The sequence below is a fragment of the Rousettus aegyptiacus genome, unplaced genomic scaffold (assembly GCF_014176215.1).
Source record: "Rousettus aegyptiacus isolate mRouAeg1 unplaced genomic scaffold, mRouAeg1.p scaffold_m13_p_3, whole genome shotgun sequence".
NCBI lineage: Eukaryota > Metazoa > Chordata > Mammalia > Chiroptera > Pteropodidae > Rousettus > Rousettus aegyptiacus.
This window is the reverse complement of record NW_023416306.1, coordinates 11,167,696-11,195,640: the sequence shown is the minus strand read 5'-3', so window position 1 is coordinate 11,195,640 and position 27,945 is coordinate 11,167,696. Positions and strand designations below refer to the sequence as shown.

The following is a 27,945-nucleotide window of genomic DNA, read 5'->3' as shown; positions in this document are numbered from 1 at the left end:
CACCTTGAGGCAGAAGGCAGAATGTGTGATCATTTACTAGGATAACTATGTCCATGGGGCAACTGCAGAAGGAACACTAACTCTGAGTTGACAGTAATTTCTAGAGGCTAGAAATGGCATTGTGGTCTACTGAACAGAGTGAAGGCTTATGGAGACTAGGCGATAAACTAAATTCTACCCTGAGTTTATCTCGCATTGGTCCCAGCATATAAAAGAACCACTCTGCAGCTTTTGAAGTCCTAAATTCATGGTTGAGATGTTTATATTTAGCAATATTTACATCAGAATATTTACATCGGTCTCTGACCTATGGTATAAGGGCTAATGGGAAAGAAGGGCCAAATGCAAGCCAAGGGAAAAGACTTTCCTACTAGAACAGTAAATCAAAAGTGATAACACCTCCCTGTGGAGATTGTGAAGATTAGTGCTACCATCAAGGACTTGAACATTTGAGGCTGTTAATTCCTATCACTTCCTTGTTTAACTTGCTTGTTTGGCCAGTATAAATGCTAAATGAATTTAGAGAATGCCTGTGAATTATTGTATATTAAGTGGTGAATCCAATTATAGCGACTTTTTCAGGTGTTGTATCTTTACTGGAGCAAATGAACATAGTCCTGGTATTGCATCTGTAGCTAATAGATGTTTTACCTCGTATCGCTTAGTATGGATGATCAAAAGCAGTTTGTGCTCACCTGGCAGAGACAAGAATAAACCTCAGAGCTATGTGAACTCCCCTGCATTGTCATAATATAATCCACAGGGTCCTTCATCATCTGGACATCTCACAGGCTATCACCGTTAGCATAATTTTGAGCAGAAAATAACAATCCCAGACATCATGCTAATACAAATGTATACCAGGAAGTGGAGGAAAAGCCCCATAAAATTCAGAGACCTAACACATCAGTGACATTTCTGAGGAGCATACAGGGTAATCTGCTCTAGACAAGTTCCTAGACCTTATACCACTTGCCTCCAAATCAGAGGCATAAAGCTCAGTGGGACTCTTTGGATATTGGAGGTCACATGTATATTATAGTTGAGTGTGCCACTCTTATTTATTGGGAAACTGGTAACCCTGCCTATTTTGAGTGAGGCCCAGAGCAAGAGGCGGCTCTGTATAAGGTACAATCTACAGAACAAGGTGGCAAACATAGATACCGAATGGAGCATTTTGCATAGCTCAGGCAGAGAATGAATGCTGTACGCATAGAATTCTAAATTTATTAGAGCTGTGACCTCTCCTACCCACCAGTAACTTAATGTTACCTGATCCATCAAACCAGAGGCTTGGATATATGCAGCTGCAATCCATTATCAGATGCAAGTCGTTCTATGAGATTGGACTTGGGAAGAGTGGCAAATTGGTAACAAGAAAGTCTGAGGGCTTCTGAAATAGGCACAGAGGACTGCAGCAAGCAGGCATGCAGATTTTTATTATAAATATAAACAAATCTATATTATTACATGCAGGTGTATATCTTTATATGTAAACTAGTGATTTTTCCTTTTTCCTTCTCCTACTTTTTTTTTTAATGAGGAATGTTAGTTTTTTTCTTTTCAATTTAGATCAGAGTTCACCAAACTGAAGAACCGTATTAGTCCTGAGGGAGAGGACCTCATATCATCTGGGTCCTGGACATGGTGACAGAACCCTTGTGTTTCACTTTTTCGAATAAAGTGATTATTTGTACAAAAGTTAGTTGAATTCTGCAAGGTGGACACATGAAGTCATTTTATGAGTTCGGTATGGGTAGAAATGTGAGAATGGGAGCTTCGTGACAAAAAGGGTGGACTGCGGCAGCCATTTGTTGACTCTCGATTCTCTCTCATTTTTCCCACACTCTGCTTAGTGTGGCAGAGACTCACATTTCCCAGACTCCCTCGCATCTGACTATTGTATAGCACCAGACAAGGAAAAGCACCGCAGAAGAGCGGACAGGGGAAGAAAAGCACCTTCCCTCTTCTCCCACCACTCCCGAGCGGCATCTCTAGCAGTGACTGGAACTCCCTTCTGTTGTCCCAGCTCACGTCAGGCAACTCACTCCAGGGTGCAGCTCTTTATGGACACCTTACGGTTTATCCTTCAGGAGTGCTGTTGCCTTCACTTAAAAAAAAAAAAAAGCATGTAATATAAAGTTGTACAAAATTCTGCGTTGCTTCACTCTCCCCTGTGTGTCCCTCGGCTCTTTTACCACCTGTATGTCCTATTCCCTGTGTTAAATTTCCACTGTTTGATGTACATAGAATAGTAGTTTCTGTTTTCCTAACTGGACACTGACTACCGATAAATGTGTGTGCATGCATGTATGTGTGCATGTGTGCGATAAGTCAGTTTGTATAAAATATTATATAAGTACACATATGTGTAGTCATGTGGTGGGTATATAAATGCATCTAAAAGGAATATTGAGGGAAAGGTTTTCACAGGGGGAATAAAAGAAGGCTTTCGATTTTCTCTATATATTATTTTATTTTTTTTATTAGTTTTTACAACAAACAACTTTGCAGTTTTAAAACATAGTGCTTTTTCAATGCCACCATTTGCCAATCTGGTGGCAGCGTTAATGTTCTCAAAGTTTTACATAGAGAGTATATTAGTATAGTTGTAGTGACTGTTCCTTATCCGTACCCTAGACAATCGCTTTCCTTAAGCAATATGAGAAATGTAAATCTACTCAGATCCATGAACATATTTCAGGTTTCATTTTCTTGTGACAGATCCTATTTTGTTCAGTGCGATCCAACAAATAATATATCTTCAACATTCACAGAGGATATGAAATCACTGCAGCATTATGTTGTTAATATATCCATTCTTCCACTGATTCCAAATGAATGTGAGGAAAAGTATGAGTATACCATGATGGTGGGCTTGTCATTTTGTTAGTGACTTTTTTAGTGCTAAAATTTGATGCTCTTAAATTCAGAACTATTGAAAAGGGCTAAAATATTATCTGTTGTTCTACGAATTTTATGGAACTTAAAAGCCCAATAGAGTTTGATAGCTTTGATATCACTATTATATCCTCTATGGCGATCCCAGCAATATTCAGGAGATAAAAGTTTAGCAGGTTTATGAAGAAAGAAATACTTGTTTAAGTGACTTTCATCATGCCACACTGCTTCAATGGTATTCTTCTTATCGTTCATGATTCCTTTAAAGCACTCTCCGGCAATGTTGAGAACCTGAATGGGAGTGCCACCAAATACAGCAGCATGGTAATAGAAGTCTCCCTTTCCAATAGGTATATATGCTTCTGATAACTGATTTCTCTCATAAGGTACATCTGTAGGGTTTGCCTTATACCAATAAGAATGTAACTGAGCTACTGTCTCCTCCAAGGTCTCCAATCCATATTTCTGAAAGAAGACTTGGTCCACGTCCATGCAGAAGAGGAAGTCAACTTCATATTGGATGTGATCTACATGTTCACTGATTGTCTTCATGCGCATCATACTAATATCTTGCCATCTCTTCTCTCGCTTAATTTTAAAGACTTTGATTGTACGGAGGGGACTCAGCTCTATCCAAGGCATCTTGGAGAAATCATCTATCAGGACATAAATTATGACTTTCTGGCCAACCATAAAATACCTATTAGCAGATACTATAAAGTTGTACAAGTAGTACTCAATATATCTGTGAAGTAAAAAAGAAATAAGTTCACTTTTTTTCTATTTTAGTGAACACATACTATTTAAATTATACTGACTGTAGTTTACCCAAAAATGCTTAGTACTAAGCAATCAAATATTAGATATGCTTTTAGAGCTGTATTTAAGCAGTGTGAAAGAACGTCAAGTTATCTGACTTTCCTCTCCCCGATGAGGTTGTATCAATCATAGGAGAGGAGTTCCATCAGGGAACTTTGAAAAATCAAGGCTCACAAGTCCTGGCGGGTATATGGTATCCCCAGGATGAGAGGCGGGAGGCAGGGGAGAGGAGGTGGAGAGAGACAGAGACAGAGACAGAGACAGAGACAGAGAGAGTCAGGGAGAGAGGGAAGGAGGGAGGGAAGGAAGGACAGAGGGACTGAGTGCGCGTGCGTGTGAGCTCGTACCTGGCCTTCTGCCTTTGTTGGGGTCATGAGTGGGGTGCTCAGGGTTTCGCAAATTTACTCTTTATTGGTAAATTTAAAATATAAGAGTGGGAATTAAAGTGTAAGAAAGAAAAAGCAGGATCACTCAAACAGTCAATTATCTAGGTTGGCCAGGGCTTTCTAAAAGGGGAATTTCATGGTAGGGCAGCTGACTCTTTATCTTGTTGGTTAGCTAGTAATCACACAGCTGGCAATGTGTTTATTTGAGATGGATGTCTGAAACAGATGCCTTGGTAATCAAAAACTTAACGTCTGGCATATACAATCGATCAAAAGAGCTTATGGTCAGGGACTTACACCACAATGGAAAACTTTAAATTTTTCAACTTAAAAACCCCCCTCTATTTTGGAATATTAGAGTTACAGAAAAGCTCCACATCTTTAGAGAGAGTTCTCATATACACTTTACCCACTTCCCCCTCATGTTAAGATTTTATATAACAATGGTACATTTGTCCAATCTAGAAATTATCAGTGGCAAAATACTATTAACTAAACCACAGATTTAGTTGGATTTCACCAGTTTTTCCTCTAATAGCCTTGGAGTCCTTCCGGGATCCACTCCAGGACACACGTGGCATTGAGTCTCCTCTAATCTGGGTCGGTTTCTCACCTTATTGTTCATGATCCTGACCATTTTGAAGAGTCCTGATCAGGTATTTTGTAGAATGGTCCTCAATTTGGGTTTTTCTGATGATTTCTTAGGTAAAGTTAATTTAAATAGTCACATTTATTAGCCTTCTCCTTTATGATTAGTATTTTCTGTGTCTTAATTAAGAAATTATTTTCTTTCCTGAGTTTATAAACTGTAGTATTGCCTTTAACTTTTGGTCTTTAAACAACTACCTGAGACTTGATGTTTGTATATGGTGTGCTACAGAGGTACAATTTTAATTTTCCCATGTTGACATCGACTTTCTGCAACATCGTTTATGGAAGTCTTTCCCTATAGATCTACAGTGTCATTGCCAGTAAATATTTTTTCCTTCCTTCCTCCCTCCCTTCCTTCCTTCCTTCCCTCTTCCCTCTTTATTTCTGTTTTTTTTCTTTTTAAAGAATAAATTACTATCTATATTTAATAACAAGTTACTACGAAGTTGATAAACTTTATAATTTTAGTGAATACTATTACATTGTTCAACTTTGCTTAATACTTTCTTGTACTTTTGGGTGTGATTTTGCTATGAGGGGAGCACTTGCTTCATAAAATAAATTGGGATGTATTTCCTTCTCTTCTGTTTTTGTAAGAGATTGTTTAGAATTGATATTAATGTTTTTAAAAAATATGCGAATTCTCCAATGAAATCGTCTGGGCCTGAGACCTTGGAAGTTTTAAAAATTATGAATTCTATTTCCTCAATATCTATAGGGGCTGTTCAAATGACCTGTTTCGTGTTGGGTGAGTTATGGTAGTTTGTGCTTTTCATCGAATTTGTCAAATGTATGTGTATAGAGTGTTTTGTAGAATTCTCTCCCTGATTATCCTTTTAATATACAAAGATCTGAGGTAAGATACTCTGTTTCTTTCCTGATGTTTGTAATTTATGTTTTTTTTCTTTGCCAGATTTCCTGGTTGATTGTGAATTTTATTTTATTTTTTTCAAAGAACGAGCTTTTTGTTTCATTGATTTTTTTCTATTCCTTTTCCGTTTTCAATTTCATGGAATTCTGTTCTCATCTTTATTATTTCCTTACTACTATTGTTTTGGCTTTATTTTGCTCTACTTTTTCTATATTCTCATGGTGGGATTATAGATAACCTGTCATTTTCACCAATAAGAACCTGAATGGAAAGGACGTTTGATATTGCCTACTTTCCCACAGCAAACACAGTCAACCCCACGGTAATTTTATGATTTGCGTAATAATTTTCCAATACTTCTTCTTTGTAAGTGCCGAGCCACACAATTGGAGCTGACCAGTTGGTAGTCGCATTCATCAATGCTCTGTAAGAAAGACAGAAAATTTATGAACAAAACACCTTTTAATACGTCTGCTATAGATACTACTTATGTAAAAGAAACTATCCGATTGTAGCAATTTCTGCATTTGCTTACTCCTAACTCTAAACTTTGACGGTTATGATAAACTGGAGAAAACAGTTTATCAGAAGTGGTCAAATCATTACGAGTACACTAACAATTAGTTATACTGTGATTCCAAGATCTTTAAGGACACATAGTTGAGAAATGGTGTCCAAAACCTAAGGTAACAAATTCTCCTTGAATTGCAAAGATATGCCTTACTTGTCTTAGTGGGACTCTGTGTTAAGTTATTAAGCTATTATCTTTCATAACTAAACCCACCACACCATACTCTGCTTTATTATGCACGAGCGAACCACATTCCTCCTTTGTCAGCAGGCACCCTGTTAGGCTCTGCTAATAGAGGGCACTGGAGGACAATGGCAAGGCCGGAGGAGGAAGGAACTCGCTCTCTCCTGTTTCCTGTGGGCTTCTGGTCTGCGTCTGCATGCTGTTCCCGCGTGTCCCTTTCCAGCAACACGTCTTCACCACAGCAATAGCAATTCCTTTCCAGAGCAGCCATTGAATCCAGCTTTTAGTTTTTCCAACACTTGCAAAACCAGTCTCTGTGCTCCTTAGAGCTCTGGTTCCCCACCCCAAGAGGCCTCCCTAGACCTCAGAGACACCAGCGCCAGGCGGGTGTCTTAAGATCTTAAGCTCCCAGGGCTGCTTTAAGTTTCTAAGGTTTAGTAATTTCAGCCTCTTCCTTTTGTTTCTTCAGCCCTAGGAGAAATTGTTACTTCTTTTAGTTGTTCCCTCCATAACACCTAGAGTTCCCTTTTCAATCTTTTAAGTTACCTAGTTAACAACTTTATATTAGGTAACAATTCTTTATATTAAATTCTCTATTTAAATGATTGGTGTGCTTTCTGTGTGCTGATTAGATCTGATAAATGTTATGGTATTATGGGAGGATGTCATGGGCCATTATTCAATAATGATCTTAAATGCCTGTCTCCTTTCAAATATTACTAAGGAGAAGTCCTTAAATTCTATAGCATCAGGGTGAATGATAGATGGGCAGAATAAGAAGATGGAGGCAGAGAGGCCAGAGGAAAGCCATTGTATTAAAACATGAATTGCCCACATAGTCCATCTATATCTGATTTGGGCTTTGGTTCTTCTCGTTGGTGAAATGAGGATCAAATGGTCTCAAATACACCCTTACACTTACACCTGCCGTCATTCTAGGACCTTTGCGTTTCTGTTATCTACACACTCATTCATGGAGGTTATGTGAGTCCTAATGTTCATTCCCAGTAGGTCTCAGCCACTGCTTATTTCTTAAAACAGAATCAAAGATCCATCTGCTCTCCAACATTTGGAAGGCCATTCGTGGTATTGCTGCCATCTGGTCATTTCTGCTGAGCAATCTGTGGATTAGTCTCGCATGTTAGATTTGGAATTCTTACTCAGGGAAAAACCAATCTGCTAGCTTTAATTCTTCTGGTTGACTGTTCATAGACCTGTCAAGAAAAATCATGCAAAGAGTCACACTATATCTTATTAGAGTCTGAGATAACTGAGTGTCTATAAAATCATAGGCTGTATGATAATGAGATATAGAATGCCAAATGAGCATGAAGCAGTAAGAAAAACGACAAATTTTAGCAGTAGTGGCATTGAAAAATCATGATTTTCAACCTCATTTTAACTCTGTGTGCTGCCCAGAAATCTTCCTTTGCATAATTCTCATTCTCATTTCTCTAATTTATAGCCATCAGATGAACTCTCCCTTAGCTTTCTGCCATCTCCCCTCTAAATGTACCTATAGTACCGAATATCTTTCCCTTCTATTACAATGGAAATATAGCTCTACTTTCTGTCTAGTATTAGCCTTAAATATCCTATCTGCTCAGGAGCCTTGATTTGATGATTATTCTCAGAAGAGTTTCTCCTAGATCCTCTATTTGATCGATTGACACTTCTGAACATTTTCCTGGGGCTTCAGATTTTTATGTACAACTAGACTTCTCCCAGGGATGTAAAACTCATATATCTGTATTCCGAAGTCTTCTACCTGAAGTTTGCACAGACACCAGAAAATGATGTTTAATGTTAAAGTTATCATCTCCTCCTCTTCATCTGTCGCCTTATGTGCCTGGATCCACTTGGATTGGCAGAAAAATGAAAGTCACTCTACACTCAGAGCACTCCCTAAATCCCGACATCAAGTCCATCATTAAACCCTGCTGGTTTGGGCTCAAAACATCTCTCAAACCCATCCCCTGTCTCCATTTCCTGCCACCACGTGACTTTAAGTCACCATCGTCCCTTGTCTAGGCTACTGCAAGAGCCTCCTCATTGGTCTCACTGTACACTTTTTACAAAGAATTTTTAGTATGAAAAATTCCCAAACTCTGCAAATGTAAAGAGACTAATACAACGAACCTCCATGTTCCCACCCCCCTGTCCTCGCATCGCCCCTTTCCGGCCTGTTTTCCGTATTTCCATTGTGCTTCCGGTATCACGTTTCTGAAGCTCCAGTGTTTCCACATCACTATTCTGTTCAGTAATGTTCAGTGACTTCTCACTGTCTTAGAATCATATCCATATTCCTTATATGGCCGTAATACTCTGCGTGATCTGACCTTTCACTTTGTTCCAGCCACATCTCCTACCTAGCCCCTCACTTGTAATTTTTTCCAGGCTCACTGACCTTTTTTTATTTCCTTAAACATGCCACAACTTCAACCTGCTAATTGCCACACAGCCTTCAGGTCTCAGTTTAAATATTCCTTCCTAGGGGAAGTATTTCCTAATCTGCTAAATGAGGTTCCATGCCTTTTGTTAGTAGCTAATATGCCACTGTAATGTAAAAAAAAAAAAAAAAAAAAATGTTTTGGAAAGAAACTACCCAACCAAAAAATAAAAATAATAAAAGAAGCTAACACATATTGAATACTTCTGTATGTATTAAGTACTTTAATCTGCCCCTATGAGATAGGTATTATGACTATCATCCCCATTTTACTAGGTAAGGAAACTGAGGCACAGAGAGTTTTGATTATCTTATCCATAATCACAGAATAGGTGGAAAGACAAGCAGTTGTGTCCGAGGACTTACTTTTCCTCCTTACTATACACTCTGATGGCACCATGGCTGGGACACCTTTGGAGAGCCCACCCTGGGCTGAGGTAGCAAGGGGACCAGGCAGCTATGGGGCTGAGCATGTATCATAAGACTGTCTTTGTGCCTATGTCCGCAGATAAGAGTAGATGCAACATCAGAGGTGTGACTCAGATGGGGCATTCTAGCCAGCAGCCACTTCCATTGATAGCGATGCCATTGAATGATGAGTAGTATTAGTATGATAAGGCCTTTAGACCTCTGATGCTAAGAATATAACATTAATAAGAGAAGGCTTGTTAGATTGCATTGCATTGAATACATTTTGCCAGAAAATATTTTAATCTGTTCTCTCCCCCAGCCTCTACTTCAGCAGACTTTCTTGAATGTTCCGCCTTTGCTTAGGGATTTCCCTGTTATCTTCAGATGGTTCAAACTTCCTGCCTCCTGTTAGCCATTATTATTATTATTTCCATGCATAGCACAGCTCACCCAAGTATGGAGTGATGGTCTTAGTGCGGATGTTGTCAATCATAGAACCATCAGATGGACAAGGCCCCTGGACACAAAAAGCATCAGAAAGTAAAATTGCTTTCACTTCACTATGTGGGTTCCCATAACTATAGGAAAAATTGAAGAACATATTATGATATCGAATCTTGCACAGCCTTTGGGGAAGCTTTCCTCTCAGCACACATTCTGATGGCCTGTAGCTAATACAATCTCCTGAGAGTCTTTTAGCCAAGACTTTCCTTCTGTGTGTTTGCCCAGAGCTTGAAAAGACCCATAGTTCCTGAAGGCTGAGTTCTGGCTCCTGTCACATGTTTCTCTAACCAGTTCCTACTCCTTCCGCTTTGCCACTCTGCTCTTCTTTGACACGTTTGCAAGTTTGCTTTGGTTTACCCTGCCTGTAGGGACCAAGGACTTGCAGATACTCCATTGCCCTCCAACTGGTTTTGTCCTCAAAGAAGAGGTCATAGCATATTTGTAAATAAAGACTTACCAGCACTGATATACCCTCTGTAGTTTCTTTGTGCTTAAGAAAAATGAAAAGCATTATGTTACTTTTAAACTTATATGAGGGGCTTCCACATTTAAGCTGACTAGAGTTATACTCCATGAATCCATTAACTTTATTACCTAATTTTATTACCTAATATTACCAAATGCTTAATGAACACATAATTTTATGGATAGATTGTGTCCCCCTCAAATTCATATGTTGAAATCCTAACCCTCTATGTGATGGTATTAGGAGGTGGGAACTTTGGGAGGTGATTAGGTCATAAGAATGGAGCCCTGATGAATAAAATTAGTGCCCCTATAAAAGAGATCCCAGAAGGCTCCCTTATCCCTTCCACCATGTGAGGACACAGAGGATGGCTGTCTATGAACAGGAAGAGGCCTTCACCAGACACCACATCTGCAGCACCTTGACCTTGGACTCCCCAGCCTCCAGAACTGTGAGAAATAAATCTGTTGTTCATAACATATCCCATCACGATATTTCATTATAGCAGCCCAAACAGACCAATACACATACATTATTGGTTGTAGAGATACAATAATGAACATGATAACAATTACTGAGGTGATTTGATTGATAAATATCACTCATATGCTATATCATATCAAACAATTGATGAAAATTACTCATATGCTACATCTCAACATTCTTTGAGATACAAAGAAGAGAGGTTTACTTAATATCATTAAAATAATGGAATTTGCTAATTACCAATGAAGTCTTTCTGCTTGTCTCAAATATGTGGAGGGGAAATGCCGTACATAGTGCTCGAAGTCACCAATATTAGTGATGTTTCTTAAGATGACACCTATTTAAATATGGTAGTTTCTCTATAATATTTACTAACAATACATTGCTCCCATTGCATTGTAACTGTTGTGGCAGCTTAACTTTGCTGCTTCTCACACATATGGGCCTACAAAAATTACCTTTAGCTTTGATCCCATTGAAAACAAAGAGTTTTTAAGCCAAAGGCTATATTTATGCTCATATATTTGGCTATCATTTGGATATGTTTGGGTGTATTTGGATTGATACAGTTGGATGCTGATTTATTCAGGGGGTGAGACTTTCTGGCATAACCATATCCTTAAAACACCAGAATAAAATATTCATTAAATTTTTTTAATTTACCTGAATCGATACTCGCTTTGCAAGGCCCATAGACACAATAAGAGCAATAATAATAGAATTGTTTTTCTTTTATATCTCATCCTTTACTGGGAGGAGGGGGGAAAAAAAGAGACAAAAGTAGATTAAATAAAGTGCAATGTATACAGAGTGAGCTGTGTCGAATCCTGTCTCTCCGTGACTTACACTAGATGATTTAATGGATTTTAGCTAGGATTTAAGGCACCTCTGGTCTTCGGATATTGGTTTACATGAAAATGGAGTTGAGTCAGTGGAGACACTGTTTATTTGAACTAACTGCCCAAAGTCTTAGGACATTAGCTGGTCTAAGCTGGCCTTGATACAAGAGATATTATCTTTTCTAAAGTACAAAAAATAAAACTAAAAAATAAAAATAAAGTACAAAGGGCTTTTTCCTACAGGAAAGTTATGTCACTTCCCCTCCTAAGTTTTTCGGTGTGGAGTGCAGAGAAAATAGGTAATTATGAAAATACTTACTTAAACTCTGAAGAGTGGTATAATTATAAAGGAATGTATTATTTGTAATTAAAGAATATTATGAAGTTGATCATTCCAAGATACGTGATAGAAAGGTGAGCAGTTTAAAATATATGCCCCTTCTCAAAAGTATTTGAATGTAAAATTGATTCAGAGCACTAAACTATACTTTATAGATTACTTGTGCATTGACCTTAAAATTATAGCCATCAAGTTTACAAAACTGCTTTGTCATTTTTAATCTATGTGATATGAATATGTGTGCAGAAAAGAAGTTGGATGTGGCTTAATTTGGTTGAAATTAAGGACAAACTCTTACCTTTTGTTTTCCCAGGGCCACAGAGGAATTTTATACAGTTTCTTCCTTAAAGACTTAACATTTTTGGTACAGTGGTTTGGGAAGATGTGGAGAATCTTAAGAGGGCAGAGTTTTCAAACAGGAAGTTTTGAGACCTTTGAAAGATCATAAATCAGGTAACCCACTATTGGTTCTGTGGCATTCTCCATTTTTTGTGTTTATTATTTCAGTCTTCTGTGAGTGACGATGTCATCAGATTCTTTTTTGATGATGACAGAACTAACATGCCTGTAACTTCTCTTCATCATTACCTAGGGACTCGATTTTGTCTTACTGTTTTAAAAAAGAGTATCATTAAGTTTCTTCCTTTTTTTTGTGGATGTTTTAAAGCTTTATAATACATTTTTAATTAAAGTATAATTTACATAAAGTAAATGCAGTTTATTTGTACACTTTATTGAGTGTGTCGCACATGCATGTGCACATGTAAAAGTCACTTTAAGATATAGAACATAGTCACAACCCCGGAACTTTTCTTGTGCCCCTCTGAGTCGCTACCCTCACCCACCTAGGAAATCAGTGTCCTGATTTCTATTACCACGGCTGAGTTATTCTTGCTGTAAAACTTCATGTAAATAGAGCAGTATGGCATGCACTCCTTACATTTGACTTTTTTCACTCCAGGCTTTTACAACTCACCTATGTTTTTGTTGGTATCTCATGCCATACAAAAAGTTAATTCAAAATAAATGCTAGATCTATGTATAAAAGCAAAATCCACAAGCTCTAAGAGAAAAACATGGGAGAATAACTTTGTAACTTGCAGGCAAAAGTCTGACACGGGTGAGAGGAAACCTCTACAACAAAAGTGACAAATTAAACTTCATCAAAATAAGAAAACTCATATTCAAAATGCACCATGAAGAAAGTGAATTGAGTAAGTCATTGCTATTCGCCAATGAGGAGAGTGTATTGGGTCAAATTCACATATATACCTGAAATAACCTGCACCATACATGACGCCTATAGGAAATAAAATCCATATCAACATTAGACATTTTTCTATTGATTTCCATTCTTTCTAGAAGAAAAAGGTTAGTAAAGAATAATTAAATTAAATTAATACAGAGCTAGAATCTCTTTTGGGTCACAGCAGAGCAGGTTATACTAGACTTATGTTCCCATGGATGACAGTCATAAGCTCTGGATGAAGTTAAAAGAAAAAAACGTTAAAAATATTTGAAGGCAAAGGAGTGGGCTAAAAACAGGCTGATTCTTGAAATGAGGAGAGTGTATTGGGTAAAATTCACATTTATACAGCTTTTCATTTGAGGTTATTACCTAATTCACACAAATCTTGGTGGCAAGAACTCGCATTGAAAGCACCTGAGGAATCAGAAGAGGGAGATAGTAGAGGCAGAGGAGGCTGAAAGTAATAGGGAAAATCTCAGAAAGAAGGAGGCACAGAATGAGGTTCTCCAAAACCTGCATAGAAATTCTGACCAAAACGCTGGATGACAACTGACCTGTCTGTGCATTAGGAAAGACTGCAGTTTCCCCAGAAAAGAGAAACATCTGAAAGGCTATTTATAAAATGAGAAATTTCAGCTAATGCCCCATGTAGAAGATATGAGGTTTGGAATTTGAGTCCAGCCTGGTTAACTATCTGTTCAAACTAAAGTCAGCACTCTTCAGAGGAAAATAACAGAATCCGTTTCTACAACATGTCATCCATAATGTCATGTATACATTTGTAGAGTTACTCGACATGCAAAGGAACAGGAACATGGGACCCACAATGAAAAGAAATGGACCTCGATGTAACTCAGATGTCCTAAGTGGTAAACAAGTCCTTCAAAGCAGCCAGTATAAAAATGTTTGACAATATAATGGAAAACTTGGTCAAAATGAATTAACAAGATAGGAACTCTCAGCAAAGAAATGGAAGCTATGAAGAAATGGACATTCTACAACTCTAAAAGTACTATATTTGAAATGAAAATGTTAGTGGATGAGCTTACAAACTGATTGAATACTATAGAAGAAGAGTTTGATGAAATAAAAGACAAATCATTCTGTGTGAAAACGAGAGGAAATGAAAGTCCATTTACATTTCAACTAATCAGAAGCCACCTTAGCTACCCACATGCAGAAGTTTGTACACTCTGTTGCTATAAGAGTCTCTCTACGTGAGGGAACTTTTGGAGTGGGGAAAAGAGGAAGAATAGGGGAATGCAACGTCCTTTGGTTGAACAAATAAGGTTGTGAGGCATGAACAGACATAATAATATTAAGAAACCTGTTTTAAAGCCCCACTACTTTTAGGAAGTGTTTGAGATGTCTTACAATTAAAAAGGCACGGTTACAATAAACAGGGAATCAGTAGGGGGAAAAAAAGCAAACAAAAGGAAACAGAAAGAGAAACATTTATTTAGTCACTCATGTAGGTATTTTCACATGACCTTGGTCATTCCGGCCACTCCGTGAGAATAGAAGTTTTACCTTTATTTTCATTTACATATAAAGCAATGACTGATAAGGAGGAACTTATTTCTCCCATTGTGTTATTTGTTTTTGATACGCTTTTTAGCTTCCTTTGCCCATTATTTCCTGCATTACTATCTTTTGACTTTTCGTATGTAGTGAAATATTTTAAAATCTTTCATTTCCTTTTGTATATATTCTATAGCTATTTTCTTAGTGGTAATCAAGAGGATCGTATCTAACATCCCGAACTGTAACACTCAAATTAGAATTTGTATCAGCTTAACTTCAATAACAAACCAAAACTTTGTTCCTTTACAGCTCTGTCCCCTACATTTTATGGTTATTGATGTCATGAAATTACATCTTTATACATCGTGTGCCCCAAAACATAAACTAATAATTCTTTTAAATGCATTAGCCTCTTCAGTATGTAGAAAACAAATTATGGAGTTATAAACCAATATGTAAACCAGTTATAATAATGCTAGCTTTTAGACTAGAAAACAATTTTTTAAATGTATTAGTCTCAATGCTAAACACTCAGCTAGCATAACCACCTTTTATTCTGAAGTTAAAGTCAATTCACTGACAGTGTATCCTAACTTTGGCTGATTTTTCAGTCCCATACTTTAAATATCTATAGCAGTCTTCACCAGGCCCAGAAAAGAATATTTTTTGGTTTTTATCACTGCAGTTACTTAGTGTTGTCTTCGGCAATTCTTGCCCTCTAGTGTCCAGAATGGGAACTGCTCTATGCTTTTGTTTTGCTGTGAATGTTATAGGACTAAGAAGTGGTGAGTTCCAAGCTTTGGAAGCTCATCAGAGACTATTCCTAGGGTATAGACAGGTGGATATTATGCGCATTTCCTTCTTACTGAAGTCATAGTGAATTTTATTTTATTTTTTTAAGTTTTATTTTATTTATTTTATTTTCTCCTCTTTAATGTCCCCTGCCCCCTTCTACCTCCATTCCACCCCTGACTTATGAATGTTGCCATTTCCCCTTAAGAACTGGATCTCTGAAGGCGGAGCTCCCACATGCTCGCGGTGTGCACCTGGGGCCTGGCTCACCCGGGGTATGGTCCGTGGCTCCACCTGAGGCACGGACCCAGGACCTTCTGCATGTATAACAGATGTGCTAACCACTACACTTTGGAGCCACCCCCTAGGGAACTTTACATCAGTGGACTCAGTCTCATCATTATCGACATTTTGAGCCAAATAATTCTTTCTCATGGGGATCCTTCTGTGCATTTTAGGATGTTTAACTGTGTACTTCTACCCATTAGATGTATCAGCCCACCCCACCATCAAGCGGTGACAACCAACAATCTTTTCAGACATTGCCAAGTATCCCTGGGGCCAGGGTAGGGGCTGAGAAACAGAGGTGGTGATGGTGGTGGTGCAAATTCATCTTAGACATCACTGATCTTAAGCAGCGCTGAACTCAGTAGGTTATGCGCCAGGCTCGGGCCGCCCCTCCCGGGTTACTGTGTACCACAGGGAGGGAAATTCCAGTTGCCAGATATAAAAGCATCTACTTTGAAGTAGGACCCACGGTCCACAATCAAAGTTAATTTTTTTTTATGATAAAAAGCCCTTCTTGTGAGGCATGATGGGAATGGTGTGATAATGAATGAATTCATTCATCTTGTAGATGTTGATTAAGCAGTGCCTCTGAGATAAGGTGCTGAAGCTGATGCAAAGACAGACTGCAGTGAGCATTTAAGGCACTAACCATGCTGGAAGAGTTCAGTGGGGGGTATTTTCAGTTAGAAGAGAAGGCCAGTTCCAATTGGCTTAAACAATACTGGTACTTTTTGGCTCACACATTCAAGAAGCCCATAGGCAGTGCAGGCTTCAGGTAAGGCTGGAGCCAGTGGCTCAGGGTTGTCAAGGGCTGGGTTTCCTTCCGGTCCCCTGCTCTTCCAGTCCTATTGTCAGTTTCCTTGTAATGCTGCTCTCTCTTCTAGTTACCAGAGATGTTAGCAGCTCCCAATGTTACAGGCGTCCTCATTTCCTGAACACCTGAGATTCACTTTGACAGGACTAGTTTCGGTCACCTGCCTGCCTCTGGGTCAATCATTGTCACCAAAGGAATAGGAGGTGCTGATTGGCTTAGCCTGGATCACTTGCTCCATCCGAGGCACCAGCTTCCAGAGAAATCACATGGGTTCCATAAAGGAGAACGAGCGTTGCTGGGAGGGGAGAAAGCAAGCCACAGATGCAGGGCCAATGTGAGGCCCTCCACAGCCCGAGCACTCCCATGGCCTCTGCTGCTGTTCACACAGGCTCTGCCAGGTGATCTCACTCAGTCCCAAGTCCTCAGCACCATTCGTGTGGGTCTCTGTGAAAGTCTTATCGCAGCCCTCTGTGCTTTACATCTGCTTCTTCCTCTGAAATCTCACTTCACCTCCACTCGTCACAGTGACCCTGTTCTCTCTTTCGAAGCTCAGTTCTGAGTCAGCTCCTCCAAGGCTATTTCCACCCACCCGCATCTTTCCCTCCTCCGCAGACCCTGAGCCCCTAACTTCTCCAGTCTGTCTATGTGACGAGTTTAGACCTACATTCTGCTTCTGAAGAATTTCTGGTCTAAGTTCTAGCTCTTTAATGCCTAGTATAGGAATTGAGAGCTTTTTATGGTGATTCCTCGGTGTCCTTCAATTTCAAAAACAAGATGGTTAGTGTGCGCGTGTGTGCACACGTGCGTGCACACACACACGTGAAAGACGGAAGCAGACAGGGCTGTGGAAAGAGCAGTGGATTTAGAATCAGACAGTCCTGGGTTTGAATCCTAGCTCTGCATCCTTTCAGATCTGAGGCTTTGACCAATGGATCCCCACTTAAATCTTCTTTCTCTCCTTAAAAATTATGCATTATAACCAATGTACTGTATACTTGAAACTACTTTGAATAAATTTATTTTAAAAAATTATGCATTGTTGTGCTTTCATGCTTCCTGATGCTTCACACTTGAGAGTATGCTACCATGCCTGTGTTATTCATTTACATAAGGTGTATTTAACAAATAGTACATTTAATAAATACTTGTACCTATAAGTATTGCCATAGCTGTAGCTCCCTCGTTAGTAAGTCACATGGCGACTCTGGCTGGAAGGGATCAAAGATGAAGATTCTAAGAAGGAAGAGAAGTTAGACCCTTCTAGCCTTAAAGAAACTTCTGCCCTTCCAGCTGCATGTGACCACCAGATTAGAGGTGGAGTGGGAGGAGAGATAGCTGTCTCCTCCACCTGCCCCCAATTACGCCCTCCAAGGCACGGCCTTGGCAGAACAGCTCATGTGCCCCAAAGGGCTTAGGTCAGCCCTGCATGCATTATGTAAAGAAAGAATGATCACACAGTCTTTTATTTTTATTTTTTTTACATGATTCATTTTAACTGATGAATGCATTTGTGGCAGTTTTAGTGCATAAAAAGTGGGAAATGGTACAGACCGGAAACATATCTAGTTTAAAAAATATTCTTTGTGGCAAAGACGCCCCTTTATACATGCTTCTGTAAAGCTGCCTTTTCTCCGATGTGAAACATGGCCCTCCAGATGTGCGCTGTCAACACATTTACCCTTCTCAGCTTCTCTGGTGTAGGCTTCAGCTCAGCACTTTCCAGCTGGGTGGCTGAACCTTACTGAACCTTACTTTGCTCATCTACAAAAGGGAATTCATTCTCTACCATGAGGGCATCGCGCCCTGTTGTATATCCACTACGCGACACTCCACCAGCCTGGTCACCTTTCATTTTTATATTATTACAAATACATGTTCCCAGACTTGCTGGAAACCCAGCCTTTTCCCAGGATTCCCTTGACCAGACATATTCCCTAGAGGTCAGGTCTAAAAACCCCCAGACATGGTTAAGGCACTGTCTCCTCCCTTTGCCCTGGTGCCCCACACCAAGCGTCAGGGTTGAGCCTTTTCCTACTGAGTCTTCCCCTGGCAGCTAATTACTTTAGCGCATCACTTCGGAAACCTCTATATGAACGGCTGTTGTTTTAAAAGTTTGCAAATCTCAACCACATTCTTTCTATCTTTGTAATAGTGGACACATTTTTAGAAGGGCACAAGGACTTTTTGGAGACTGAGAATTTAAAATTCTCTAATTGACAATTCTGAACATCTCTGGGAGAAAATGCACAATCTATGACCAGACCAGAATATACTGAGAAAATAATTTATTTAATTGTAGATCAAGAAAATTATTTTTTTTAAAAAAAGAAAAAACATTTAAGAATAACTATTAATGAGTTTTTTAATTTGTCCACTTGGGATTTAAATTTAAATGAATTTTTAAAAAATCAAGATTTCCTCGAAAGTAAACATAAACCCTTTTTCTTTCAGGATAGATTATTTCTTTGGTTCAAGACTTAAATCATTAACTTTCCCTACTTCAGAATGAATCCTAGAAAATTTGAGTTCCAGAGAAGCAGGAGCTTAACTGACGTGATCTTTTTCTTTCGCGCAGTCCACTTCTGCAGGATTTTTGTCGGTTTTGTTTTGTCGGGTTGTAGTATTTTTTGGCAAGAAGTGAAGAGCAGGAGGAGGCACTATGCATGGAGAAAATGTAGGTTTCATTTCTCGGGAAAGCCCACTGTGCTGAACATCAAGCCAGTGCAGTGGTTCTTCAGATAAATCCCTTAGAAATGGAAACAAATGACCTAGACCGGAACACGAGCAAAATATAAATACACCTGCGTATGTAAATGTTGCCTCTTAGCTTCCTTTACACTGAATTGCTTGACTTTAAATAATATGTAGAATTTCACAACTTCTCTTAGAGAAGGGAATTGAATATTAAGGTGCTCAGTCGTGAGGACCGGGTCTCCCATTGCCATCCCTCTGCTTCTGATAGAAAATCAATTAACCACTTTATTAAATGCATCTGGTTGTTACACCTCAGTAGTGCAGATGGAGTAGGGGAAATGACAGGTTACTTGATGGGAAGGCTGGACTCCTTGATGTCAGCCCTCCAAGTGGGGCAAGATAGGCAGAGGGACCCTGAGGGTTCGAGCGGGTGGCAGAGGGACTTGCCGATGACTGACTGTCACGAAGCTCACATCAGCGATAAATGACTGCCACGAAGCCCAGGTCTGCGAAATGCAGCTCCTTGCCACCCTCTTCAATCCACTGCAGTCTCTTGTCCTCTGCCAAAGATCTGAAGACACAAGTTGCTGAATCTCGCAGACTGAATGCAACTTGGGCAAAACAAGAAGCAGCTTCCATTCAGGCCCCCTCTGCTCTGGTTATTGTGGGATCGAGGAGGCTGGAGGCCATCCACATGGTCCTCCTTTCATTCTGGGCCCAGATACACGCTGCGTCTGCTCGCCAGCCCCACGTCCTGCGCTCCTCTGCGGTGGCATTCTCCAGTCACAAGCCCCGTCTCTTTCCACTCTCTCTCTGCTATTTCAGGGCAAGCTCACTTTGAGGCTTTGTTTGCACTTCCTGAGCACACATGGGCCCCTTCAGATTCCCTGCGACTCCAAACATTCACCACCGTGATAGCCACGGAGAATCTCGACCAGTGTTTCTCACAGAAGCCAAACAACATCCTGAGAGAAAAGGACGTGGACTTAGAAAGGGCCTGAAGCGATGTGATATCGAAGCCATCTGAGGCGTGCCGAGGTAGATCGAATGCTCCTCGGAGTTCTCCTGCTGCAAAGCAACTCTGTGTTCCTTTAGATTCGGCAAAAACAGGAAGACGCTGAAATATAGGGAGTACTTCTGACAATTGTATCTTGTTGCCAAACACTTCCTTTAGCACCCTTTTCTACAGTACATTCTCTGGCACATGTAGAGTATTTCTGGCTTTTTCTTTGCCTGTGATTTTTTTTTTTTTTTTTTTTGGTTCAGCTGATAGTATTTTCCCCAAACCCAGAATAGATAGGAAATCACTGGGAATTTACATCTGATTACCATCGGTTCATTCTCCCACATTACAAGGCTCAAAGTTATAAGGAAGAATAGTATGTACTTGCTGGGTTGGTGTTGTGTTAGTACATTTTTAAAGTTAAAATTAAATGTTACTTTTCTGAGAAAGTAGCCAGAATGATACTCTCTGAAATTCATACAATTACAGGCACAATTTAAAGTCAGACATTATTTCTAACCAAATTATATTCTTTTTTCTGCCAAGATATCTTGACGGTCTTAATATCTGAAGGCAGGCCTATATGATAATCCCAGCAATATTCCGGGGATAAAATTTTAGTGGGTTTGTTGAGAAGGAAATACTTGTTTAAGTGGCTTTCATCATGCCACTCGGCTTCTATGTCATTTTTCTTGTCCTGAAGGATCCCCTGGAAGCACTCCCGGGTGATGTTTAAGACCTGAATGGGTGTTCCTCCAAAAACGGCCGCGTGGTAATAAAAATCCCCTTGGCCGAAGGGAATGTATGCTGCCGACTCCTTCCGCCTCTCGTAGGTAAATTCGTCAGGATCCGCCTTATACCACCAGGCCTGGAGCTGAGCCACCGACTGGCCCAGCGTCTCCACCCCGAAGGTGTCTTGGAAGACCTGGTCCACGTCCATGCAGAAGAGGAAGTCGACCTCGTGCTGGATGTGGCTTACGATGTGCTCCCCGATGGTCTTCATACGCATCATGCTGATGTCCTGCCACCTCTTCTCAGCCTTGATCTCAAACACTTTGAAGGAACGCAGAGAGTCCAGCTCTATCATCGGCAACCTGGACACATCGTCCACCATGATGTAAAATATGACTTTGTGGCCAACCATGAAGTACCTATTAGCAGATATTAAAAACTCCTCCAGGTAATGCTCAATGTATCTGAAACAAAGGAGAACAGGATAATTGTACTCTTCTAATGATTTTGTTTTCATTTGGAAGTTTAAGAGATAAATGTTTTTTCCCATCCCAGATGTATGTTTTCACATGGAGAGACGTCTGTTACTGTAACATTCCCTAGCTGCTCTCCACCATTCAGTCATCAGCCTGGGGGAGGCGGAGGGACTTCTCCGACTGCCCTGTCCTCAGGAGCACAGGCCTGTCCCCTCCTTTCTGTGGCTCCTGGAAGCCGACCAGTTGGAGAGAGCATGGGTGCTCCGGGCCTTGCAGTAAGCTCAGTGGCACAGGCCCTACTGCCATGTCCGGAGGCCTGCAGTTTCTAGTGCTGTACGTGCCTGGGCACCTAAGTCTTTCTAATTCTGTGGTTCGGTGTTAGAAAGCCCAGGCCTGCAGATGTAAGGCACGTTCTCCGCTATTAGCTTCAGCTGCAATAGAGATGATATTTACTTAGCCCTTTGTCTTGGTTCAGACCTTGGACAGGCAAAGGGGGTTCAAATTCTTTTTTCTCCCAGCTTTATTGGTATATAATGAACATATAACATTGTATAAGTTTAAGGTGTACAGTGTTTCTTTGATATACATGCAAAATGATTACCCCACCTTAATACTAGCTAACACCTCAATCACATCACATAATTACCATTTCTTTTTTGGTGGTGAGAACATTTAAGATGCACTCTCTTAGCAACTTTCTCCTCTGGGACCCAGAGAATGGGTTAAGAGACATCGATACCTTTCTATATTACATAGTCACCCTGCGAACCTCCCACTGGTCACCCAAAACCCCAATCCTTTGTCCAGGCACCACCATTTTTTAACGATTTTTTCCTTTTTTTTTTAAATAGGCTTTTTTTTTTTTTTAGAACATTTTGAGCCCAAAGCACAGACAGTGCCCGTATATCTCTCTACTCTTCACTCTCTCCCACATCTTCCTCCACCATCGATAACCAACATCAGGATGGTACAACTGAACTTCTGATTTTCTTTTCTGGGGAAAAAAAAAAAAAAATTCTCCCAAAGAGCAAAATGGGTTGTATTTTAAAACCAATAGTACAAGCTACTAATCAAGTAAAAAATGATTGCAGTTTTGGGAGAAACGTTCTAAAGAAGGAAATGGACGCTGAAAGAGGAACCTATCCAACCTCTGGAAGAGGAAGTCTGACCAACCAGACTCCAGGGGTCGAAATCTTCTAGCGTGGCTAGGGCGAGGCACCCAGGGACCCTACGAGAGTGGTCAGCCATGCTCCGACACAAAAAGCCACCGTGCCTCAGTCACCCTTGACCGAGAACTTGACATAAATCCTCTGTCCTTGGTCTTGGGTCTTGATTGCTTAGGAGAAAGAATGATGCAAACTGAAGCGAACCATTGGCACTTCTGGAATTTCCAGAGGAAGCGGCGAAGGTCGGGGTGGAAGTGGTCGTGGGTTTACTGTAGACTCCAGGCTCACAGAGTGTAACAGACATTTTTCCCTGTGACCCACCCTCACTTTGAGGTGGGAGACGTCGGCTCACCTTTGTTCTCATCTTTTTGGGGCCTCAGCAGAAATGGGATTGAAATGGTCGCATTGTAACATTCTCCTATCTAATACTTCAGGCAAGTCGTGAACAGCCTCTGTATGCCCAGGGGGCCCCTCCCAAACATTTTTACAGTTGTAACAGAAAAAGTCAAGGTCTATTTTAATAGTGACACCTACCTTCCGATCGCAAAAACGGTCAACCCCACAGTAATTTTCTGTTTGCCATAGTAATTTTCTAAGATGGCTCTGTTGTAAGTGCCTTCCCACACAACTGGCGCATTCCATCCGGTCACTGTCACAACCTCTGGGCGTTTCCTGGTGACAAAACGTGAGAGTTCCGTGAGTTGGGGACAGCTTTGCTAAGGTGGGGAAGAGGCTGTCTTCGGGAAACCTGGGGTCTGCTATGATTTGTGGGGACCGTCTCTGAATCCTGACCGGAGTAACGCCAAGCAGTCAGCTGGGCTGAGTGACATTTCAGGGGCAGCATCTTCTGGGTGCTTCTGGGACAGGAGGCTCGGGCCCAGGTGCCTCTGAGGGCTGCCTTCGGGGCCCTTATGGAGATCTTACCTGTGTATCTCATACCCTTTTCCCCTTTCTCTGCTTTCCTTGTTCTCCTCTTCCTTCCAATTATCTTCCCCTAGGTGCCTAGCCCCTTCCTAAGCTGCCAGTGGCATCTCTATGCATTATTTATCCCCGTGGGTGCCCATCTGAGCCTGAGGCCTGATCCTTGACACAGGGAGATTAGAGAGTGACACTGAGCTAAAAGAGAAAAAACGGTTTCGATCTGCCTTTTGCCAGAAAAGGATTTCTGGATAAGAACCTGGTTCTAGGCCAAAAAAGGACAGTAGGCTCAGGGGGTTCTGGTGTTCACCCTTCATTTTACAAAAACAAGGAGACAGAGTTCCCCCAGAAAAGAAGAGACCCGAAGGAGGCCCCCGCAGCTGAGGCTGAAACAGGGGGCTCAGGCACAGAACCTCCCCACCAGCAGCGCAAGGCGGGGGTGGGGCGTGTCCCCCACCACCACCCCCCCAATTCCCCTCAGAGCGCTTGAAAGGAACTTGGCAAAGCCAACACAAACAAAAGAAGCCATGTAAGAGCTACAGGCTATGGCAGACAAACTAAACGATAAACGCAGAAAGGCTCAGCAGCGGCTGGGGCCCAGCACGAGGGTGGAACTCAGCCCGGAGGGGGTGGTGAGACTCAGCTCTGATCCCCTTTTGCTCAGGAAGTGTGTGCATTTCCCCTGCTGGGAAGCAGAGTCAGAGACACAGCGGTTTAGATTCGAAGCCCTCGTGCGCAGGCCTGGCCCCGGCTACGCCTGTGCTTGTACTTCATCTACCACGGGAGGGAGGTCAGTGTTTGGGACAAAGTCCCGGTGGTCCCTGAGTTGAGTCCCCAGCTGGCTGCTTGCATGTGGCCCTGGAGAGGCTATCAGGCGAGATGGCCAATGAGAATGTCCCTTCCCCTCACACATGGTGGAGGGTGGGTTTTCACCGAACTGTCTCTACCTCACCAGCAAAGCCAGGTTCTCCCTCGGCGAGGCTGGGCAAGGCTGGGTCAACTCCCGCCTCGCCCCAGCCCTAGCCCCAGAGTGAAAAAGAGACTCAGTAGGCCGGTCCTCAGGCCTCCTGTCCCTCTGTCACCTGGCTCTGCACTCTAATTCCCGAGCTGACTATGCCCTCCCACCCCTGCCCTGCACCCTGATTCTGGCCGGTTCCCCCCTGCACAGCTGGAGTTGCCTCCAGAGACAGGGTGGGGTGGGGGTGGGGGGGTCACTCTCAGGCCGCTCTCCCCACCTGCCTTATCTTGTCCGGAGTCTCGACCTGAGACTCAGCTCTGCCCTCACACCCGGATGTGCTGGGTGCGCGGACAGCTGCCCTTGGTTTACTTTGGCCACGAGAGAAGCTATTTTAGACTCTGGGCCAACCTGTGCCAGGCACTGACCTACTCTTTTTCTTTTAGTCCTTGCAACAGGCCTGCCACATATTAGGTCCACTGTGTGGGTAAGAACACCAAGGCTCAGAAAGACTTGTTCACTTGTCCAAGGCCGCACAGCCGGACGCTGATGATGGTCCCACTGATCACTTCCTGTGGGGCCAGGCGCTGTGCTGAGAACTTTGCTCTTCAGAGGTGCGTGCTATTTTGACCCTCATTTTACCAGTGAGGAAACGGCAGCACAGAGAGGTTCAATAACTTGCCGGATGACACACAGCTAGTAAAGGGCAACACTGGGATTTGAACCCAGATAGGCTGACTTTTGGCTCCTGTGCTCTGAACCAGCCCGTATCGCTTCTTCTGTGAGCATTAACTTGCTACGCTGATGAAACCAGAGTTAAAACCCAGCCTGTCATTATTTCCACTCAAATTAGCTCCCACAGAATGAGAAATGATGAGCTTTTTTTTTTCTTTGTTTTTAGAAGCTTATGCGATGCTCTTAGTCACATAAAACCAGCTTTGTTGAATGACAGGGTTTCAAACCAAAAAAAAAAAATCACACACACACACACACACACACACACACAGACACGTGGCTTATACCTCTATAACCAACGTTTCTAAACTTAAACTCTCCCACGTATTGTTACCTCATTCACTGCAGTTCTTCGTTTTAGCCTGTCAGAGCGCTTTTAGTGGCTCTGACCCAGTCTGCTAGCTAAGTCATGCAGCCGAGTGAGAGCTGGACATCTGCTAAGCAGGTAATGCTTCTTTTTTCAAGGAAGAGAAAGAGGAAGAGCAGAAAACAGAGCAGGTACACTTAATTCTTACAGTGCTCAGAGGCTAAGTACTTGACTTTCATTCTCTCATTTAATCCTCACGACCATGCTATCACCGCCCCCATTTTACAAATAATGAGCTGGTAGGCGAGGGGAAAGGAACCACGTCCTTCTCCGTCTGGGTTATGGGAAGGGCCAGACCCCGGCACACAGTCCCTCGATGCGGATTTTCTGAGTCCCTGCTCCCCGCCAGGCCCTCTGCTGAGCTTGAGATCAGAGACCTGAGCCCCTCCCCCATCCTGCCCCTTGAGAATCGCACGGTCCTGACAGGTGGTCAGCCTACCACACACTTGTCAACTGCACGAGCACTCAGTCAGAGAACCAGTGTACCGTGTGGTTACTTGGCTGGGAAGACTCTTTCGAGCAGGGAGGAGGGGTGGAAGTAGCATCATTAAAAATTAATATTTAATGAAAAATTAAAGTGTCCTATTTCTCAGCTGTTAATGATTAAATTCCACTGGCAATTCCAACATGTCAGTGCCCCCCACCAAGAAGCCGGATGACAGGCTGAAAACGCAGGCGGTGCGGAGAGGAGGGAGAGTGGATGCGATCAGCTTCCGGGATGAAATGGTTTATCAAGAGCCCCTGAAACCTCCAAACACCCCCCAAAAAGAAGCGACAGCGGGCAGACCCCACGTGTGCAAGGGCTAGCCTTTGTCACTGCCAACTGCCAGAGATGGCCCAGGTCACGAAGATGAGGCTCCAGAAGGAGAAAAAGGAGCCAGGAAAGACTCGGAGCTGCCCCAAACCCTCCCTTCCGAGCGTGGGACCTATCGTATTCCTTCAGCCGGTGTGTTTCCACCAGCGCAGGCCAAAGGCTTCCCACAAAATCACGCGGCCTCCAGAACCACATACCTGCCTGGGTTATTGGCAGTTTGAAGGGGTTTTTTTTTTTTTTTTTTTTTCCCCTTTCTTTCTATTTCATGTGCTTAATTATGGGAACATTGTGGTTGAGAGGAGGAAGTGTTAAAATTCTAGGAATCGTGAAGGTCAACAAAGATGTATATCACGCGTCATTTACTGGACTCCTGCGCAGCTCCATGGCGGAGGGGGGTCCGGCAGAGAGCCCACGGCGGCGTGAACAGAGGTGGTGGCTGTGGAATGCAGAGGACATGATGCGGGGAGAATTGGGGAAGAAGAATGAACAGAACACAGTAATGAAGTAGACTGTGAGGCGGGTGGAGGAGAAGGCTGAATGGGAGGTGTCCCAGACTCTGGCCCGAGACGGGAAATGAGGAGAACAATGAGGGTGGGGTGGGCCCTGGGCCCCTGCGAGACAGGCAGAGACTTCAAGCGGGCGGCTAGACGCAAGTCGGACGGAAGATGCCCCCATGAGATTTCGTATCATTGTTGCCATTTTACAGACGAGCTGACTGAATCTCAGAGAGACTTTTCTTACTGACTCTAGGTCCTGCGGCTTTCTACAACACGCTGTGACATGTATGACCCCCACCCCCGTTTGGTTCCCGTACTTTGTGATTCATCTGGTGCCATTAGCCAATTATTGTCAGAATCGTTGTGTTTGCTCAAGCATCTGCATTGAAACATCCCGATTCTCAGTTTCTCATCTAGTCTGTCGTTAAAGGTCTGATAGATGCTAAGACTCAGTCTCCCCACTCAGGAATGATCTCAGTGACATTGTTACCTACACAGCCCCCCACCTCTTCCTGAGCTATGAGTTTCCTGCGCGTGGGCGACGCCTTCTCTTACCGTGGATTAAACCAGTCCGAGAGCTGAAGCTCTTCTTCGCTGTCTTCCCTTCTTTGTTCCTTTTCTCTGTCTATGTCATCTTCCTCCTGGTAATTGTGAGTCCTAGTACAAAGGGAAAGCAAGCTGAGTAAGGCAGGGAGGACGACCTACAGTGTTGGGAACAGTCGATCAAAACGCGTTTAGAAGAAAGAAACACGTTTGGCAAGTGAACGGCCGGAGAAGTTTCTTGGTACTAAATGGTTATTCATAAACACGTACTTTTAATGAAAAGGCGCAGTAACCCATCTTTCGTCATATCCTTCCGAGTTGGCATAGTTAGTAATTTAATGACCCAAGAAGGCTCAGGTCTTTTTTCAGGGAGCGAGAAAATCTTGATAAAACTGTCCTCATCAGAACATTTTATCTTACGATAGTCTTCTTTCTATCTGAACGTCAACCCAATTCTCACTCGCCCCCAATTTAAATACAAAAAACAAAGACAAGAGCACT

The 27,945-nt window shown here is 42.0% G+C and overlaps 2 protein-coding genes across 4 annotated transcripts in view; both read right to left on the bottom strand.

Moving 5' to 3' along the window:
• Nucleotides 1-2,878: 2,878 nt before the first annotated feature.
• Nucleotides 2,879-13,332, bottom strand: LOC107516316 (N-acetyllactosaminide alpha-1,3-galactosyltransferase-like). The gene is made up of 5 exons (XM_036218331.1): nt 11,362-13,332; nt 10,204-10,236; nt 7,543-7,596; nt 5,921-6,052; nt 2,879-3,646 (listed from the first exon to the last, which is right to left on the bottom strand). Exons 1-5 carry the CDS (start codon nt 11,439-11,441, stop codon nt 2,908-2,910), a joined length of 1,038 nt encoding a protein of 345 aa, XP_036074224.1. The 5' UTR covers nt 11,442-13,332; the 3' UTR covers nt 2,879-2,907.
• Nucleotides 13,333-20,477: 7,145 nt separating this feature from the next.
• The window catches only part of GGTA1 (glycoprotein alpha-galactosyltransferase 1 (inactive)), a 42,305-nt gene continuing 34,837 nt past the window's right edge, over nt 20,478-27,945 (bottom strand). For all 3 annotated transcript variants that reach the window (XM_016155940.2, XM_016155942.2, XM_016155941.2), the window contains 3 exons: nt 27,457-27,558; nt 23,150-23,287; nt 20,478-21,437 (listed from right to left, as the gene is read on the bottom strand). In XM_016155940.2, the coding sequence (XP_016011426.2) occupies nt 20,744-21,437; nt 23,150-23,287; nt 27,457-27,558 (934 nt within the window). In that variant the 3' untranslated portion in view covers nt 20,478-20,743. The remainder of the gene's footprint in view (nt 21,438-23,149; nt 23,288-27,456; nt 27,559-27,945) is intronic.